The 21,017-nt window shown below is 39.4% G+C and overlaps 1 protein-coding gene and 2 pseudogenes across 6 annotated transcripts in view; 1 reads left to right on the top strand and 2 right to left on the bottom strand.

Moving 5' to 3' along the window:
* Ccdc18 (coiled-coil domain containing 18) overlaps positions 1–21,017 on the top strand; it is a 107,852-nt gene that overhangs the window by 5,427 nt on the left and 81,408 nt on the right. For all 6 annotated transcript variants that reach the window (XR_003955715.1, XM_006535251.4, XM_006535253.4 and 3 more), the window contains exons 4-8: positions 827–985; positions 2,772–2,878; positions 10,824–10,952; positions 17,672–17,768; positions 20,438–20,559. Coding sequence is in view for 5 of the 6 variants with exons in the window: in XM_006535251.4 (XP_006535314.1) it covers positions 827–985; positions 2,772–2,878; positions 10,824–10,952; positions 17,672–17,768; positions 20,438–20,559 (614 nt within the window). In the remaining variant the exon portion in view is untranslated. The remainder of the gene's footprint in view (positions 1–826; positions 986–2,771; positions 2,879–10,823; positions 10,953–17,671; positions 17,769–20,437; positions 20,560–21,017) is intronic.
* Gm7118 (predicted gene 7118) lies at positions 6,936–8,838 on the bottom strand (annotated as a pseudogene).
* On the bottom strand, positions 15,873–16,743 carry Gm8190 (annotated as a pseudogene).

Below are 21,017 nucleotides of genomic sequence, written 5' to 3' on the forward strand. Positions count from 1 at the left end.
TAACCTCAGCACTGAAGAGGTAGAAGTGAGAGATTCAGAAGTTCACGGTCATCCTGGCTTATGTAGGGTAGGGAGTGTGAAGTCAGCCTGAACCTATCTCAAAAAACGTTAAAGTTAATGTGTTAAACAGCTTCTAAAGATGGCAGATTATATATTTTTCTTTTCAAGACTGGGTTTCTCTGTGTAACAGTACTGGCTGGAACTTGCTTTGTTGACTTGGCTGTCTTGGAACTCAGAGGTCCTTATGCCTCTGCCTCATCAGTGTTGGGATTAAAGATGTTTACCACCATTCCTGGCCAAGGATATGTTTTTGTATGCTTTTCCTTTTATTAGCTTGCTTTATAGTTTATATATATATATATAAATTTCTCAAAAAATTGAAAATAACTCACAAAATTAAAATATTTTATATATTATGTTATAAAATTAGCATCATAAAAATGTATGCATAAGTTAAACCATATTTGTCTCATTGTTGCTTGCCTTATGAATTCCTTCCATATCCTTTTATACACAGTAAAATTGTAAATATCCTTAGGTGTAGAAATACAAAGGTTTCTATCATATTTATGTTCAGCAGTGATATTGTGAGTTGACTTATTGAGTAATACCCTAGTTTAATAAAGTGGACCATGCTCTCCAGTTTGTACTTAATTTGTACTACTATGACTGGAAAAGAATGTCTCACATAATACTCCCTAATGCTCATTGTCCTGAGTTGTTCAATAATTTTAATGGCAATTACTGCTATTTTCTATTAATTATATATACACATCAAATAATTTAATGTACATTGTCTTTTTTTTTTTTTTCTCTTTATTTTCAGGTGTCTTTTTCATCTGTTTCTATGGATCAAGAGGTTAAAAACCTTCGAGAGAAACTTCATAAACTTAGGCAACAGAATGCTTGTTTGGTCACACAGAATCATTCTTTAATGACTAAAATAGAATCTGTCCACTTTGAATTGACACAATCAAAAGCAAAAGTATGTCTCTTGATGGGTGAAGAGAATATTTGTAATATTTTATGATTTATAATTAGAAATTTTTTTAAAAGATTTATTTATTATTATATCTAAGTACACTGCAGCTGTCTTTAGAGGCACCAGAAGAGGGCATCAAATCTTATTATGGATGGCTGTGAGCCACCATGTGGCTGCTGGGTGTTGAACTCAGGACCTCTGACAGAGCAGTCAGTACTCTTAACCCCTGAGCCATCTCTCCAGCCCTAGAAAATATTTGTATTGCCTATCTAGTAGGTAGAAATTTTTATACTCTAGTTGAATATTGATAAGGGATAGAATCATACCTATATCTAAAGATAATTTAGGAAACTTTTAATTAATTTTTGCATTTAGATAAATCAGCTTCTTAAAATCTTACTGTTGGAAACTTAAAAAGTGGAAAAAGAAGGGATGGAAAGATAGCTTATATGTTAGAGAGCACTTGCAAACAAAAACAGAACCAAATAAAACAAAAACAGAGAAACAACAAAAACCCTCCGCAAGAATCTTTGGGCTTGTGGGAGAGCTCTAAATGAGATGGGAGTAGAACCTTGTGTGTGTGGCTTTGTGTTGATCCCTTTCTTTCTAACTCAACCTCATCTCTGAGGCTTTTCTCAATATCTTCATCTAACAAACTTCCTACTTTTACCTTGCTGTTGGTGTTCTAGGATTGGAAAATAGGATGCTGATGACATACTTATAGAGCCTCTGGGTTTTTGTTTTCTTGATGTCTTCTCAGTTCCCTATTTTAAACTTACTTATTTTTTATTATTTTTTTAAAACTTTTTAAGTATAAGCAGTTCTTATTGCTTTTTTGATTATTGGCTAATTCATGAATAATTCTCTATCTTTTACATTATGGATTCCTTTCCTGCTTCAGTGGTTTTACTATATCTTCCTGGCTGCAGGGTTGCTATGCTTTTCTGAATTATCTAGATTTTCTTTATTAAGCATGATTTCTAAAATTAGTTTATATAAAATATATTAGTTTATATATATTATTATGTCAAGTACACTATAGCTGTCTTCAGATGCACCAGAAGAGGGCATCAGATCTCATTACAGATGGTTGTGACCTACCATGTGGCTGCTGGGATTTGAACTCAGGACCTTCGGAAGAGCAGTCAGTGCTCTTAACTGCTGAACCATCTCTCCAGCTCCCCTGAAATTAGTAATTAGTTGTTTTTTTTTTTTTTTAAGATTTATTTATTCATTATATGTAAGTACACTGTAGCTGTCTTAAGACACTCCAGAAGAGGGAGTCAGATCTCGTTACGGATGGTTGTGAGCCACCATGTGGTTGCTGGGATTTGAACTCTGGACCTTTGGAAGAGCAGTCGGGTGCTCTTACCCACTGAGCCATCTCACTTGCCCGAAATTAGTTCTTAAGTCATAAAAATTTAGTATATATATTTTTTTTACCTAATTTTTCATTTTGGTCATATAACTTGTATATAATCTAACACACATACACACATACGCAGAGTCTAACTTACATGAAATTAATATTCCTAGGTGATGTTAGGAATTATTGTATGTAGTTTCCCCCAAGTATACCGAGATATTTAAGGATAGTGGCAGGTTATATGCTGAGCCTGTCTTATGATGATGATGTGTACAGATAAGAGCTGATCAAAGGAATAAATAATTTAGCCAGAGACTGAGGAGTCCTAATGAACCGTCTCATCTGATAAGGAAAGACCAATATTCAAATAGATTGATTTATTTACTGAAACATAGTGCCATAAAAGTTGTCTTTATGTTTTAGATTGCTATGCTTGAGTCTGCACAAGAGCAGGCAGCCAACATTCCAATCTTAGAAGAACAGATTATAAATTTGGAAGCAGAAGTTTCAGCTCAAGATAAAGTTTTGAGGTAATTACACTGTACAGCCTGTAAATTTTTATTTTGTACTTGTTTGGTACATCTTATTAAGAACTATCTCTTATACTATCTTTTCTACCCTAATAAGTTTTTGGTGACTTATTAAGGTCTTAACACATCATTAAGTTTTTTTTCAGTCAGTCAGAGCATCTCATAGCTGTAACTTACATGCAGTGTACAAGGACTAAAGATGAATTATTTTCAGGTGAGATCCTTATTTGCATACTTTTATTTAATATGAATTAGTTTATTTCTTGCCCTATAGTGCAGTACACACCCATTGCTTCAGTGGAGTTTAAGTACAAGACAAAGGGTATTTTTATCATTTATTTTTATCTTCTATTTTAAATGTAATGTGTACTGAACATCATGTTACATTTGAGTGATTCTCATTACTGTTCTGGGACTTGTAGTATTAGCATTATCTGATAATTTAGAAGAAATGTGGATTATTGAGCCCTATCTCATATATATGTATATGAGATAGGGCTCAATATATATGAATAGGGCTCAAATATATCAATTTATATAAAATAGGGCTCAAATATATAAATATATTTTATTTATTTATTTATTTATTTTGAGACAGGGTTTCTCTGTGTAGCCCTGGCTGTCCTGGAACTCACTCTGTAGACCAGGCTGGCCTCGAAATCAGAAATTCGACTGCCTCTGCCTCCCAAGTGCTGGGATTAAAGGTGTGCACTACCACTGCCTAGCTATAAATATATTTTATAATATATATAAAAATAAATATATATATATATATTTATATTTTGTTTTTCGATACAAAGTTTTTCTTTGTAGTTTTTCAGTACTGGAACTCCCTTTGTAAACCAGACTGGCTTTGAACTCAGAGATTCACCTACTTTTTCCTCCAGAGTTCTGGGATTAAAGGCTTGTACTACTACTATACCCAGCTAAATTTTAATGAGTACCACAGGTGAATCTGATGTATGTTAAAATGTCTTTTAAGTTTATCAGTTTTAGAGCTTTCTTTGTAATACATACATATATTTAGCTTAAATGTATTCTGTGTTCTGTGAATTTTTGTCTGCTCAATGTTTTTTTATTAATTCTTTGAGAATTTCATATAATGTATTTTAATCTGATCATATTCCCCTTTTCCAACTCTTCTCTGATTCACTCTTCTCATGCATCCAGCTTTGTCTGTGTGCAGGAGCACTCTTACTCACTTGCTCACTCTACCCACCACCCACACTTTGAATCTTTTTTGTATTGGCCAACTATTATGTCTGGGGCCTGTCCTGGAGTATAGTTTAGAGTAATGGAGAAAAACCAGGGTTTACACTGTTAAAGAAAAATGAATCTCATTCTTTCAGAAGGTATCAAATGTCAGTTGCTCCTTGGTTAGGGGTAGGGCTTAGTACTTGCCTTCTTCCGTTCTGGATTTTCTGGAAAACACTTGTTTTCCCTAAAGTCACACACTACTCTCTGGCTCTTAAAATCCTTCTGTTCTCTCTTCCATGCAGATCTCTGAGCCTAGGTTTCCTTTACAACTTAAGGCTGAATACTCCACAGCCTCTTATTCTTTGCACATTGACTAGTTAGTTGTGGGTCTCTGTGTATAACTGTCCAAGGCTTTGACAGGCCTGGGTAAGCTGAGGCAGGGCATGGAGTTGAGGAATAATTATTCAGCAGACTTTTCTCTGAGGGAACAATGCTTGATTCTGGGGCTGGCTAAGTACTCCCTGTAGCCAGTGAGAAGCATCACACACACACACACACACACACACACACACGGTGGATGAAGCAAAGCTCCAACAAGCAAGCTCCAACAAGTTTAGTTTTTCTCCCAAGTTTTTATATCCCAGCAAAATCATTCAAGCAGTACAAAGAGCACATTTGAACGTGATTGCATTCTATTTTTCAATTACAATGAGTATACATAGAAAAACATTCCCTAAGACTCTCACATTAATAAACATTACATACTACAGGTAAAACCAAATAAATTATTCCTAAGAACCCACATATATTCATAACTAAACAAGTTGTTATAGATTAACAATGTAATCAAGCAAGGTAATTTTCTCAGCCAGTTTTTCTTATTAGTAGGCTGCAATTTGTCATTACAAAGAAAGGATCAATTATTTTATTATTTATATTAAAAAGTAGTCTTATAAAAATCTTAACCACAGATCTAAACTTTTATATAAAAAAAATCAGTTATTTCTACTTTAAATCTGCCGATGCTCATCTACTCACTAACAACTCTTCTATTTATTTATTTATTTATTTATTTATTTATTATATGTAAGTACACTGTAGCTGTCTTCAGACACACCAGAAGAGAGCATAAGATCTCATTACGAATGGTTGTGAGCCACCATGTGGTTGCTGGGATTTGAACTCAGGACCTCTGGTAGAGCAGTCAGTGCTCTTAATCACTGAGCCATCTCTCCAGCCCCTCACTAACAACTCTTTAATAATCATATCATGAAGCTGAGGGCAAAAAATCAGTACAAGAAGTTAATCATCACCTTGTTCACCAGCCCGGCTTTAGCAAGAGTCATATCAGTCAGTGCTATGCAGGCTGCCATTGTTCTTGTTCCCTCACCTCAAAAAAATCCCCAGCTCAACTATTAAGAATGAGTATTTCTGAACTTCAAATTGTTCCCTAAGATTTTCTACATCAGAGTCACTGACAAAAACATCTTAACTTTACTAACAGTCTTCTACTTTTTTCTAAGGATCATTGCTAACAATCTACATCTCTTAAGTTCCTTCTGATGGTAATAGATGAATCATTAATCTGCTTCAGGAGCAATGCTTGAAAAAGATCAATCACTATTATTGTAAGTGCCAATGTTACTGCCCAGTGAGGGGCTGAAAGCTTCCTTAGAGTTTTCATATAGCTCATGGAGTATTCCATAAAGGCAACAAGTAGCAAGATGCTCCATAACAGCATGAAGTCCTCAGGTCCTGTAGTTGTCAAGGCTGTGCCTCTCTGAGGCACATCCATTGTGATTGTGCTAACTGGTGGGCTGCATTCCATGAATTCTAAAGCTGTTTTACTGTTTTTCTTGCATGGCCCGAAACATATTTGGTTTCAGACCCAGGACAGGGGACTGAAGTACATATTTTACATACCAAAGCTGATTTTGCTTTCAGGTTCTCCCAGCATCCCTCAGTCCCTATCTGGCATACCCTGCCCCCCACCCTGAACTTTCCAGCCCAGGGGCTGGGCTGCCCTTCCCCCAGAGGCTCTTCTCTATATAATCCAGACGTTTTAGTCTCTCTCTTCCTCTTCTCCTCTCTCCCTGCGAGAGCATGCCCTTCTTTCTCCCTCCCCTAACCCCACTTTCTCCATAGTGGCTTCCTAAGAGAACTGCTTGCTCTCATAGAGGTCCTGAGTTCAATTCCCAGCAACCCCCTGGTGGCTCACAGTCATCTGTAATGGGATCCAGTGCTCTCTTTTGGTGTGTCTGAAGACAGCTACAGTGTACTCACATACATAAAATACACACCTCAGTCCCTTTTCCTGGGTCTGAAACCAAACACATACAATACGACATCAGGAATTGTTTTCAATTTAGCAATTGTTGTCCATTTACCAGAATAATAGTAGTAGATTCTCCCCTAGGTTCTTAGCCTTGTTGACAGTGCCAGATACAGCTTCTATTTCATGGAACAAGCCTTATATCCAAGGAGAAAGTGGTTGGTTACACCCTTAACATTTGTGCCACTATTGTGTCAGTGGGCATATCTAGTGAGACAGGACATTACTGTAGCTGGACGAGTTCAGCTTGATGAGATTGATGTGGTTGGTGTTAACTTTTTTCTCCAGTAGCATGCATAGAACCTTTCTGCACTATGAAAGCTAGTCGGGGACAAGCTTCCAGTTGAGTACTATCTAGATCTCTTCATATGCTATTACTCAAGTATGTTGTGTCTTGAGCATCAAATTGTGACGGGTAACTGAACAATGGCAATAGCCTCTAAATTTGGGGTTCTATGGGCCCATTGGTCAGGACTCAAAAAGTAGTAATCTGTTGCTGGCATGGTGGGCTGATTTTTTGGGGGGGGCGGTGCAGTGAACTTTATTGATGGTATTCAAGAGAGTAGGGAGGGCTCCCTAGGCCCCTCCTATTGTTATAGGGGTCTGGAATGGAAATTGTGAGGGAGATGCTCAGTGTTGGGGGCTAACTTGGGACAGGGACTCCTCAGCAACTGAGGGCCTCTCTTTTGCTCTCAGTGTACTTGCTGGCATGGGTGGTCCAGGGTCTCTTACTCCTTGGAGGCCATGTAAGCCATGAGGTCCATCACCCTGTTGCTGTAGCTGTGTTCAGCATCAAACCAGCAAACGAGCTTTACAAAGTTGTCATTGAGAGCAATGCCAGCCCCAGCATCAAAGGTGGAAGAGTAGGAGTTGCTGTTGAAGTCACAGGAGACAACCTGGTCCTCAGTGTAGCCCAGGTTGCCCTTTAGTGGGCCCTCGGATGCCTGCTTCACCACCTTCTTGATGTCATCATACTTGGCAGGTTTCTCCAGGCAGCATGTCAGATCCATGATGGATACATTGGGGGTAGGAACACAGAAGGCCATACCAGTGAACTTCTGGTTCAGTTCTGGGATGACCTTGCCCACAGCCATGGCAGCACCAGTTGATGCAGGGATGATGTTCTGGGAAGCCCCACGGCCATTACGCCACAACTTTCTAGAGGGGCCATCTACAGACTTCTGAGTGTTGTAATGGCATGGACCATGGTCATGAGCCCTTCCACAATGTCAAAATTGTCATGGATGACCTTGCCCAGGGGCGCTAAGCAGTTGGTGGTGCAGGATGCATTGCTGACAATCTTGAGTGAGTTGTCATATTTCTCGTGGTCACATCTATCACAAACATGGGGCCATCAGTAGAAAGGGCAGAGATGATGACCCTTTTGGACCCACCCTTCAAGTGGGCCCCAGCCTTCTCTATGGTGGTAAAAACACCAATAGACTCCACAACCTACTCAGCACCAGCATCACCCTGTTTGATGTTAGTGGGATCTTGCTCCTAAAAAATGGTGATGGGCTCTTCCTGTCCCAGGTGCTGCAGGAGCCTCTGGTTACTGTGCAGACATGACCAAATCCAAGAACCACACACACCACACAACCAGTCCCACAAATGGCACAGAAATGGCATCAAGAAACCCTGGTCACAAAAATACGAATCTCTTAAGGGGGTTGAGCCCAAGTTCCTGAGGAACATGTGCTTTGCCAAGAAGCACAACAAGAAAGGCCTGAAGAAGATGCAGGCCAACAATGCAAAGGCAGTGAGTGCGCGCCCAGAGGCCATCAAGGCCCTGGTGAAGCCTCAGGCCATCGAGCCCAAGATGCCAAAGGGCCCCAGCCACAAACTCAGCCGTCTGGCTTTCATCGCTCACCCCAAGCTGGGGAAGCAGATTCAAAGTTACATGGCCAAGGGTCAGAGGCTCTGCCAACCAAAGCCCAAGGTTCAAACCAAGGCAGGGGCCAAAGCTCCAGCTAAGGCCCAGGCTTCAGCTCCAGCCCAAGTTCCCAAAGGTGCCCAGTTCCCTGTGAAGGCCCCATAGAAAAGGCTCCTGCCAGTGTGAAGACAGACGGACTGCGGTGGCACACCTACCCACAAACTATTTTCAGATGACCAATGTCCTATGCTATTTTTACAAATAAGCTCAGGCAAGATCTGTTTAAAAAACAACAACAACAACAAAAAAGAAAATGGTGATGGGCTTCCCGTTGATGACAAGCTCCCCATTCTCAGCCTTGACTGTGCTGTTGAATTCGCCATGGGTGGAGTCAGACTGGAACATGTAGACCATGTAGTTGAGGTCAGTGAAGGGGTTGTTGATGGCAACAATCTCCACTTTGCCAAGTGTAGAGCAGAAGACAGCCCTGGTAACCAGGTGCCCCATAAGGCCAAATCCATTCACACCGACCTTCACCATTTTGTCTATGGGACGAGGCAGGCACTGCACAAGAAGATGCGGCTGTCTCTGGAACAGAGCTTTGTGTGGTATCTTTTTTGGGGAACTGCCACCTCCCCCTGCATTATGGAATAACTGCCCCGCCCATTATGGAATAACTCTTTTAAAACTTTTGTATAGATATAACTATGTGTATATAACTATACATATATAACTATATAAGCTATATAACTGTAACTATATACGTGAGGTTTTCATATGGCATTATCAAAAGGCCTCTAGTACTAGTTTTCCTTCCCTATATTCTCTACCTTGTCTTCCCATCTCCCACATCACTTAATTCTTCTTGTCCCATTTTCCACCTTTCTCTTTTATAATGCTTTATCTCCCCTTTCTTGAAAGATCTTTCCTGTGTGCCCTTCCTAGTTAACCTGACCTCTGAGTTTAAGAGGTGAGGGATTGCTATATTGTTCAGGCTGTCACTGAGTCATCATCATGCCTCAGTATCCCAGGTGGTTGGACTACAGGCATACATTATTGTATCTGGCTCGATATTTATATCATATATAATAGTTACTGTAATTGGATATTTCTTTTGTAGAAGTGCTTTTTTTTTTCACAGTCTCAGTGTTTTTATTTATTTATTTATTTTTAATTAGGTATTTTCCTCATTTACATTTTCAATGCTATCCCAAAGGTCCCCCATACCCACCCCCCCAATCCCCTACCCACCCACTCCCCCTTTTTGGCCCTGGCGTTCCCCTGTACTGGGGCATATAAAGTTTGCAAGTCCAATGGGCCTCTCTTTGCAGTGATGGCCGACTAGGCCATCTTTTGATACATATGCAGCTAAAGACAAGAGCTCCCGGGTACTGGTTAGTTCATATTGTTGTTCCACCTATAGGGTTGCAGTTCCCTATAGCCCCTTGGGTAATTTCTCTAGCTCCTCCATTAGGGGCCGTGTGACCCATCCAATAGCTGACTGTGGTCTTCCTTGGGGGTGAGTCATGATGTGAACATGCCATGGCACACATGTGGAGGTTAGGACAACTTGCTGGAGTAGCTTTACTCATAATATGTGGGCTCTAGGAATTGAACTCAAGTCATTAGTGTTGGTAGCAAGCACTTCACACCTTAGCAGTCTTGCTGACTCTTCTTTCTTTGTGTTAGTTATGATAGTTTCACTGTGTAAACTAGGCTTGCATCTGAGTTATGGAGATCTGCCTCCTGGGTGTTAAAGGTGTTCCTGGGCTATTTCTTGTATTCATATTTCCTCTATTTTATGTGTACAGACAATTTTGTCTGCATGTGTATCTGTGCACCATGTGCCTGCTGCTTATGGGGCTAGAGGAGGCAGGCAGATTCCTTGGCCCTGGAGTTAAGGATGTTTGTGAGCTGCCATATGGGGACTGGGAATTGAACCTTAATCCCCTGGAAAAGCCTCAAGTGCTCTTAACCACTCAACCACCTTCCAGGCCCCTGCTATTCTAATCATTTTCTATTTTGGTTGTCCTCAATATTCTAGGTAACGAAATGATAATTATCAACAAAGAACAAAACATTTCTTTCTCAGTGCTACTCTTCCATTCTTGTGTTTTCCATGGGTATCTTTGGTTATAGACGTGATAACAATTACATTTTCTTTCCATCTGAGGTATATAGTAGTGCTTCTAGTTTGTATGAAATATGTTTGTTTTTAGAAATTATAGACTTTGTATTCCTGATTCCACTACCCCTGCCTCACAAATATTCAAAAATGCTGTGAATATACCTGTGCCACAAGGCTCAGTTGTTGAATGTGAAATATGATGTGAGCTTTTAGTTTAGATGGGTTTCTCACTTCATGAAAGTATTTTATGCCATATAGCCTTCTGTTGATGAGTTATGAATATGCCTTTCTCTCTTATAAATATGTTTGTCTTAACTCACTGATTTAATTATTATTAAAGTAATTATGTCACATTATTCTTATATTTCTCCAGTAAATATTTTACCAGTTCTTAAAGCTTATTCTGTATTTATAGAGAAGCAGAAGATAAATTAGAGCAGAGTCAGAAAATGGTGATTGAAAAGGAGCACAGTTTACAAGAGGCCAAAGAAGAGTGTATAAAATTGAAGGTGGACTTACTTGAACAGAGTAAACAAGGAAAAAGGTATGTGGGATTGTGGGATTTACAAATTTGTAGAACCAATCCTGTGCATGCGCTACAGCTGCTGTACCACTGAACTGTATTGCTCATACACACACACACACACACACACACACACACACACACACACACACATATATATATTTTTAATAGGTTGTTGCCATGTAATCTTGGCTGGCCTGGTACTCACAGGGAAGCCCATGCTGGCCTCCACTTTGCTGTCCTTCTGCCTTCTTTTCTCTTCTTTTCCTTTTCTTCCCCTTCCCCTTCTCTTCTTTTCTCTCTTTTTTTCTTTCTTTTGGTTTCCCAAGACAGGGTTTCTCCCTGTAGTCTTTCCAGTTTCCCCTCTGCAAACCTCCCATTCCATCACCCCTGCCCTTTGCCTCTATGATGGTGCTCTCCCCCACACCCACCCATTCCCACCTCACTGTTCTAGCATCCTCTCACGCTGGAGTATCAAGAGCCTCTGTAGGACCAAGGGCCTCCCCTTTCTTTGATGCTAGATAAGGCCATCCTCACATATGTTCAGGGGATTAAGGTTCAATTCCTAGCCCCCATATGGCAGCTCACAAACATCCTTAACTCCAGGGCCAAGGAATCTGCCTGCCTCCTCTAGCCCCATGAGCAGCAGGCACATGGTGCACAGATACACATGCAGACAAAATTGTCTGTACACATAAAATAGAGGAAATATGAATACAAGAAATAGCCCAGGAACACCTTTAACACCCAGGAGGCAGATCTCCATAACTCAGATACAAGCCTAGTTTACACAGTGAAACCATCATAACTAACACAAAGAAAGAAGAGTCAGCAAGACTGCTAAGGTGTGAAGTTCAGTTATGATTATCCTACATATGTAGCTGGAACCACAGGTCCCTCCATGTATACTTTGGTTGGTGGTTTAGTCCCTAGTTAACCTCTGGGAAGTCCTGTTTGTTGATATTGTTGTTCTTCCTATGGGGTTGCTATACCAGGCTCCTGTCAGCAAGAGCTTCTTGGCATCAGCAATAGTGTGGGGGGGTTTGGTGTCTGCAGATTGGATGGATCCCTAGGTGAGATGGTCTCTGGATGGCCTTTCCTTTAGTCTCTGCTCCATTTTTTTTTTTTTTTTGTCCTTACATTTCCTTTAGATAGGAACAATTCTGAGTTAAAAATTTTGAGATGGGTGGGTGGCCCCATTCCTCAACTGGTGGCCATGCCTATCTACTGGAGATGGTCTCTACAGGCTCTATCTCCCCTTTGTTGGGTATTTCAGTTCTTGTCATCCCCACAGGGTCCTGGGAGCCTCTAACTTCTCTGGTGTCTGGGACTTTCTAGTGGCTATTCCCAGTTCTCTATCCCCCACTGCTACATATTTCTGTTCAATTTCCTGGCCCTCTATACTTCTGTCTCTTCCCACACCTGATCCTGCCCCCTAAGATTTTCAAAGGAAACATTTTATTACATTTAAGTGTGTGTGTGTGTGTGTGTGTGTATGTGTCTACATATAGGACAGCTTATAGGAGTTGTTTTTCTCTGTTTACCTTGTGAGTCCCAGAGATTGAACTCTGAACCCTATGCTTAGTGGTAAATGCAGACCAAGTCATCTCTTGGCCCTCCTTAAATTTTCATGTGTTGATTTTGTTACTGACATTTTAGACTAGGACTTTTTTGTTTTGTTTTGTTTTTCGAGACAGGGTTTCTCTGTATAGCCCTGGCTGTCCTGGAACTCACTCTGTAGACCAGGCTGGCCTCGAACTTAGAAATCCGCTTGTCTCTGCCTCCCAAGTGCTGGGATTAAAGGCGTGCACCACCGCCACCCAGCTAGACTAGGATTTTTTTTTTGTGTGATATTAGTAATGATTATTGATATAATGATATTTATTTCTGAAATTAATTTCTTTTTTTGTTTTTTGTTTTTTTGTTTTGTTTTGTTTTTCATAGCTGAGGACTAAACCCAAGGCCTTGTGCTTGCTAGGCATGCACTCTACCACTGAGCTAAATGCCCAACCTGAAATTAAGTTCTTACTTAAAACAAACAAATTAGTTTTCTATATTTACACTGAGAAAGTCTTTACTATTTCATCTAAATAAAGTGTTTTATATACTCTTTTTAAAAATTGGTTTATAAATACTATAGAAAAAGAAAGTCAACTCATGAGAAAGTGATCAGTTTACTTTAGAAATATATAAATAACAAAAAAGTCTGTTTTATGATTTTTGTCTTTTGAGATGAAGTTTTGTATTTGTGCTAACCAAGGAGCTACTTATTTATTAATGTATCGAACACAGAGTCTTCTTAGGTCGCCTAGGCAGACTTGAACTTGTATATGATCCTCCTGTCTCCCCTTTATAAGTCCTGGGATTACAGGTCAAAGGTACTAGGCCTTGCTGGAATGATTAAATACTAGTAAATTTAAATTAATAATATTGAAAGATTTAAATTAGTGAGATTTTATAGAAACTATGATTAATCAGTTTTTGTTTGATTTTGTGTTCTGTGTGGGCTCTGAGTTAGTGCTCATGCATATTAGCAAGCACTGAACTAACTGAACTGCATCTGTAGCCTACTGCATCTTTTGCATAGGATAAAATAATAATAATGTACATGTAAAAACTTTTTAAATTTTTATTTATTTATTTATTATGTATATAAGTGCTCTGCTGCATGTACATACCTGCATGCCATAAGAAGGCATTAGATCCATTTGTAGGTAGTCATGAGCCACAATGTGAGTACTGGGAACTGAACTCAGGACCTCTGGAAGAGCAGCCAGTGTGCTCTTAACTGCTGAGGCATCTCTCCAGCCCCCATAAAAACTAAAGGTTTATTTATTTAATGTATATGAATGTTATGTCTGCATATGTGTATGTGCACTACTTACATGTGGTACCTGGTACCCATGGAAGTCAAAAGAGGACATCAGATCTCCTGGAACGGGAGTTATAGGTATGAGCTGCCATGTGCATGCTGGGAACTGAAACTGGGTCTTCTGAAGAGCAATAAGTACTTTAACTGTTAATCTATGCTGTAGCCCATAACCTACATTTCTATATTTGACAATAAAACATATCTTACAGATTTATACTATGATATATGTTAGATTATAAAGAAAGTAACCTCAGATACTCAGGAGTCTGAGAAAGGAAGTCCACAAGTTCAGGTAAGTTTAGCTGAGTTTCAGAGTGAATTCACCTTCAGCCTTGACAGCCCAGGGAGCTCGTCTTTTAAAATAAAGTAATTCAAAGAGTGCTGGTGATATACCTCAGAACATCGTTAGGATGTACAGCTAGGTTCAGTCCTCAGTGCCACAAACAAACTAATACATGAATAGGCAGCATTGTCTTCAGTAGGTAAGTCTCTGCTTCATATGCACTTACCCTCCTACACACTACTGTGATCATGGAAGTTACGTTTTCACGTAAGTCCATTTGTAAGAGCATTTATACAGAAACATTTGTTATTTGTTAGGCAGTATTTTATAGTGGAAAATGTTTAGATTTGGGAGTCAGATTTTACCTCTCGTCTTTATTATCTTGGAAAACCATCTAATTTTTAAAACTTCAGCTTTTTTATCTATTAAGTTGCTATTGCCTTGGTATGCACAAGAAAAAGAAACATGTAAAATAACGTTATGTAGTAAAGTACTTACAAATTTTAATTATTATGTAAAATTTGTGGTTTAGTACCCTAAAATTCACACTCACTCAGATAATCTTTGTATTTGGGTATTTAAAGAGATAACAATATGGGAAAACCAGATTTAGAATATAACAGCTAAAAACTATAAAAGGAGAGCTGCTAGTTTCCCTCTGCAGTACTTAGATAAGAGATGGTAACTAACCCTAATTCTTTCCTTTTGTCTACTTTTCCCTTCCCTTCCTTCCCCTCCTTGCCTTCCCTTCTTTCCTTCTTTTCTTTTCTTTCTTCCTTTTGGAAGGGAAATAAATGGGGCACATACAGATGATGACACATACTTGAACTTAAAAGTAAAATTAAATAAATATTAAAAAAGGAGAAAAAACTAAAAAAAAAAAATAACAGCTTGAAGAGTTGAACATCACAAGTAAAAATGTTTATGCAGAGCCAGGCACAGTGGCACACATCTTTAATTCCAGCACTTGGAATGCAGAGGCAGGAAAATCTCTGTTCCAGGCCAGCCTGTTGTACCTATATATAGAGTTCCAGGACAGCCATGACTACATAGAGGGACACTGTCTCACAAAACCAAACCAAACCAAACCAAAAGAACCAGGTAGATTTAGTTATTATACTTTCATTTGAAATTTGTTTATAGTTAAAGAAGCTGAAAAATAGAAAGTAAAGTTCCTGAAGGGAAAGGCTGAAGACTATAAATGGAACAATTGACTTTGGGTAATAGAAGAGTTATAAGTTTCCCTGATGTGATGGTGTGATTTTAAATATTAAAAAATTAGCTGGGCGGTGATGGTGCACGCCTTTAATTCCAGCACTTGTGAGGCAGAGGCAGGCAGATTTCTGAGTTCGAGGCCAGCCTGGTCTACAAAGTGAGTTCCAGGACAGCCAGGGCTACACAGAGAAACCCTGTCTCGAAAAAAAAAAAACCCAAAATTAAAAATGTTCTTGTATGGGGATGATATTGATTTATGAAGCTTAGTGTTCTCAGGTAAGTATGAAGAAAGTCAAGCTTATTCAGGAAGTAAAAAGCAGGTTTAAACAGTGGTAGTAAATGGATTCTTATTGTTTAGTTTTGTATTAGTAAATATTACAGGTTTTTTTTTTGTTTGTTTGTTTTTTTCTGAGACAGGTCTCACTAACTCTGGATGACTTAGAACTTATTGTGTTGATGATGATGTTTTCAAACTAAAAGAGATAGGCTTGCCTTTGTCTCATGAAAGTTACTGGGTTGTTTGTTTGTTTGTTTGAAACACATGAAGCTGTTTAGTTAGGTTGATAGCAGTTTAGAACACTAGTTTGTGAGGATATGTCCTGTTTGTCAAGGAGAACTGAGGCTGCACGTAGCCCTGGAGCTGAGGAACAGCGTTGGTCTTTGGCAAACTGTGAGTTCATAGTTCTGATTAACCTTGCTCTGCACTGTAATCTCATATTTCTCCTTTTCCATTTTGAAGATCTTGCCTTCCTGGTGCCTGGGCTTGCACAGCTGGTTCTTTTCAAGTAAGAATCAGCCAGGTGTTTGGGGATTTTAACCTTGCTGATACTATCTTTTGTAGAGGTGGCAATGACAAACTTCTGCACAGAGGAACTTGGTTGAGGGCAAGAGGTCCAGTCACAGGTAGCAAGCCACTGCCCAACTGCTTCAGGAAAACCACTCTTTTTCCTCTGTGGCCCTAGCGAGGATGATCAGGACAGTCCCAGGAGTGATGCTGGCAGGCAGCCTTCTCATGTGCTGACAGAAGGGCTTTTTTGCCATGGCTCAGCAGCTTCGGAGACACATCTTTGGTAGGATAATACCTACGCATTTTTCAAAGCTTCACCACTTAGGTACCACCATTCTTGTCACCACCAACTTTTTTTGTGACAGTAGCAAGGATCTTTTTTTTTTCTTCTTTTCAACCTTGGACTTGGCAGCTGAGTATTTCCTTTTGTACAAGGGCTTTCTGGAATACATAGCAGATCGGGAGTGCCTGCCAATTCCTCTAACTAGGGCAGGGGCTGCAATGGGGCTTCCCTTTCCTGGGCTTTTTAGCTTTAGGGTTACCCTTTTTTGGCTGCACCAGTGGCTGGGGCATCAGTGGCGACAGCATTGCCACCAGCCTTCTTGGCTGGAGGTTTCTTCTCTTTTGTATTGGGCTTGGCTTTTTTGCCTGCCATCTTGAAAGATGGGAAAGAGCTTGTTTTTGGTTTTTTTTTTGTTTGTTTGTTTGTTTTGGTTTTTCAAGACAGGGTTTCTCTGTGTAGCCCTGGCTGTCCTGGAACTCACTTTGTAGACCAGGCTGGCCTCGAACTCAGAAATCTGCCTGCCTCTGCCTCCCGAGTGCTGGAATTAAAGGCGTGCGCCACCACGTCTGGCTTGTTTTTGTTTTTTTTAGTAACTTAAAAAATAACCTTTGCATGGATTATTGAATTGAGTATCTAACATTATATACTATAGATTGGTTTTATAAGACTTGTAATCTTTAGAAATTTATTGTTCAGTGTAAGGATGCTTCTCTACTGTTTTCCAGATTAGGGGATAGAATTGTATGTATGGAATGTATAGGAATGTATGTATGTTTCAAAGTTGATAAGTATTTATGTTATATTTTGTTTATGTTGTTGGAGTGAGAAAGTTATTGTAGTGAAACCAAACCCCACAGTAAAGCCTGATACTCTGTTTTGGTTTTAAAAAAATCTACTTCTATGCTAGGAAAGATGATTCACTTGGTACCCGCTAGACACTATTGCATACACATATCTGTATCTCAGCACTGGGGAGATGGAGACAGGTGGAATCTTGGAACACGTTGTCTAGCTAGTCTAGCTAAAACGATGAGCCCCTAGCACACTGTGAGACCCTGTTCCAAAAAAATGAAGTGGAGAACAATTGAGGATGAGACTTCAAGTTGACCTTTGGCCTCCAAATGCATGTCCAAACACATGGATAGGTAGGCATGTACACATATATAAAAGCATGTACACCACATGTGTCCATACATATACACGACACATACCCGTGTGCGTATCCACACGAACATAAATTTGCTTAAAGATTAATTTCTCAATGCAGAGAATTCCTTTTATTATTTCTTTTAAACGGTAGAGCTGAGCGACAAAGGAATGAAGCCCTCTATAATGCAGAAGAGCTGAGTAAGGCCTTCCAGCTGTACAAAGAAAAAGTGGCTGAAAAACTGGAAAAGGTGAGAGAAGTGTTTGTTCAAACTCAGTGTCTTGTGTTACTGTCCATAGTTAAAAGTGGATAATTCATAGAATGTTTTTTTAAAATAAGATTTATTTATTATTATATCTAAGTACACTGTAGCTGCCTTCAGATACACCAGAAGAGGGTGTCAAGTCTCATTACGGATGGTTGTGAGCCACCATGTGGTTACGGGGATTTGAACTCAGGACCTTCAGAAGGGCAGTCGGTGCTCTTAACCACTGAGCCATCTCTCCAGCCCACATAGAATGTTTTTACCTATGGAATAATAATTCTAAAGATTTTATTCATAATAAAATAACATTTTTATTTTAATTGGGAAGTGGTGGTGCACTCCGAAATCCCAGCACTCAAGAGGATCTCTTGAGTAAGCAGGTGGATCTCTGTGAGTTCAAAGCCAGCCTGCTATACAGAGCTAGTTCTAAAACAGCCAACGCTACAAAAAACCAAAACCAACCAACCAAACAAAAAAACACCCAAACCAAACAAAAACCAAAACCCTGTTTTGGAAACAAAACAAAACAAAACAACAACAACAACATCCCCAAACTTTTATTTCAAATTGATTTTTATTTTGTGTGTGTGTGTGTGTGTTTAATCATTTTAGTTTTTAAAATTACATATATATTTGGGAGGTAGGGGCTATATGCACATGAGTGTAGGTGCCCATGGAGGCCAGAAGAAAGTTTTGGATCCCCTCGTACTCAAGTTCCAGGCAACTGGGAAATGAACTTGGGTCCTCTACAATAGCAGTACCTGTTCTTAACCACTGGATTCTCTCCAGCCCTGTTTATCTTTTGAGATGACCTTTCATGAAGTTGTCCACAGTGCTTCTGCCTCAGCCTCTGAAGTAGCTGGGATTATAGCTACTTGGAACATTATGTCCAACAGAGGAAAGTTTCTAAAATATTAGTAAGGAAGATGCTTACCAATATTTTTATTATCAGAAGAAACTTTTATTGAAGGAAGAGTAAGTACAAGAAAGAGAAAATATATAGAGAGAAGGAGTAGGCGAGTAGAAGTTGGAACTAGAAAAGTAGAAGCAGGAAATTATTGGCTGTATTTAATGGTGGAAATCTTGGGCATTAACAAATTTGTGCAGAGAGGAAGGTGAAATGTACAACTGTGGACGATGATAAATAGAACAACTTCTGATGAAACTCAAGAAAAAAGAAGACCAAAGTGTTGATTCTTTGATCCTTCTTAGAAGGGGGAATAAAATACCCATGGAAGGAGTTACAGGGACAAAGTGTGGAGCAGAGACTGAAGGAGAGACCACCCAGAGACTGCCCCACCTGGGGATCCATCCCATACAATCACCAAACCCATACACTACTGTGGATACCAACAAGTGCTTCCTGACAGAAGGCTGATATAGCTGTCTCCTGAGAGGATCTGCCAGTGCCTGACAAATACAGAAGTGGATGCTCACAGCCATCCATTGGTCTGAGCACAGGGTCCCCAAAGAAGGAGCTAGAGAAAGGACCCAAGGAACTGAAGGGGTTTACAGCCCCATAGGAGGAACAACAATATGAACTAACCAGTACCCTTAGAGCTCCCAGGGACTAAACCACCAACCGAAGAGTACTTATGGCTCCAGCTGCATATGTAGCAGAGGATGGTTTTACTACTCCAACAAAGGCCAAACATCTGATAGTGCTACTCCTTGGACCAAGCATATCCAAACCATCACATATGGTGTCTTGGTTCTTTTCAGGCGCTATGACAAAACACCATCAGGCTTATGATTCCAGATGGTTAAGAGTCCATGATTGCAGAACAAAGACATGGTGCCAGAAACAGCTGAGAGCTCACATCTGGATCTATAAGCAGGAAGCAGAAAACACATTGGACATAATGGCAGTCTTTTGAAACTCCAAATCCACTCCCAGTGGCACACCTCTTTCAATAAGGCCACACTTCCCAATCCTTCCCAAACAGTTCTATCAAACACTAGCCTGTGGGAGTTAGTCTCATTTAATCCAGTGCATATGGGTTCCAGGGAAGAAACTTAGGTTGTCAGGCTTGCATTGTTAAACAGAAAGTACCCATGCCCACTGAGCTACCTTGGTTGCCACTTGTATTGCAGTTTCATTGGGAATATTTTAAATTTTCAAAAATTACATTTCTGACTAGTGAGATGGCTCATTGGTTAAGAGCGCTGACTGCTCTTCCAGAGGTCATGAGTTCAAATCTCAGAAACCACAGCCCTGGAGTGAGCAGGGGTCTGGAGCAAGTGGAGGTTGGGGGTAGGCGGGGAGTGGGGGAGCAAGAGGGAGAAAGGGAAGGGGAAAAAAAGAATGAAAAAAATTGTATTTCTGAAACACATGGATTGAATTACTTGCATGTGTAATCCCTATTTGAATTGCTTGCCTTGTTCATGTTTAACCTGAGCATTTTGCCTTCAGGTGGCATCATTCTTGCCAATCTGTTACTGGCCCTTAAGCATTTCTGAATAAATAGTAACATCTTCCTCCCTGTCTTTTGTGTATATTGTTTCTTTTTACTACAGTACCAGGGACTTAAATATAAGGAATACTTAGCCTGTTCCTGTTTCTTTCCAATATCACTACTCATAGTTTTAGCTTGAAACAATGTAAAACTTATGATTATAGTAGTATATTCACTTAAAACAATTTTTTATTTTAGGTTCAAGATGAAGAAGAAATATTAGAGAGAAATCTTAGTAACTGTGAAAAGGAAAATAAAAGGCTTCAAGAAAAGTGTAATCTGTATAAAAGTGAACTTGAAATTTTGAAAGAGAAATTCAGGTACTTTATTATGGAAAAATAATTTTGATGTGCAAGTGGGAAGAAAGGAAACATTTAAAACCACATTTTTATTGTAAATATGGACTGTTTAGTAATGTAGAAGGCTAAGATTTGTGACTGAAACTCTCTAGGTATAAAACTAATTTTAATATAAGACAGCTTAATTCTAACACATTTGTAAATATAGAATAATGCAGATTAATACAGACAAAATGTTTTTAGAGTGTAATTACATTAGCTAGCTAGTAAAGATGCTTAAATAGGAAGAAAACCACTCAGTACAATTTTTTTCATTTATAAAAAAGAGCAGGTTCAAAGAATATCCATTAATTTTCCATAGTCAAGAAGGTAGATTAGGGACTACTGAGGTGTCTTGTCAGATAAAGACACTTACTGCATAAATCTGCTGATCGGAGTTTGATTGCTGGCACCCCATAAAAGGAGAGGGAGAGAACCAA

Source organism: Mus musculus, chromosome 5 (assembly GCF_000001635.26).
Source record: "Mus musculus strain C57BL/6J chromosome 5, GRCm38.p6 C57BL/6J".
Taxonomy (NCBI): domain Eukaryota; kingdom Metazoa; phylum Chordata; class Mammalia; order Rodentia; family Muridae; genus Mus; species Mus musculus.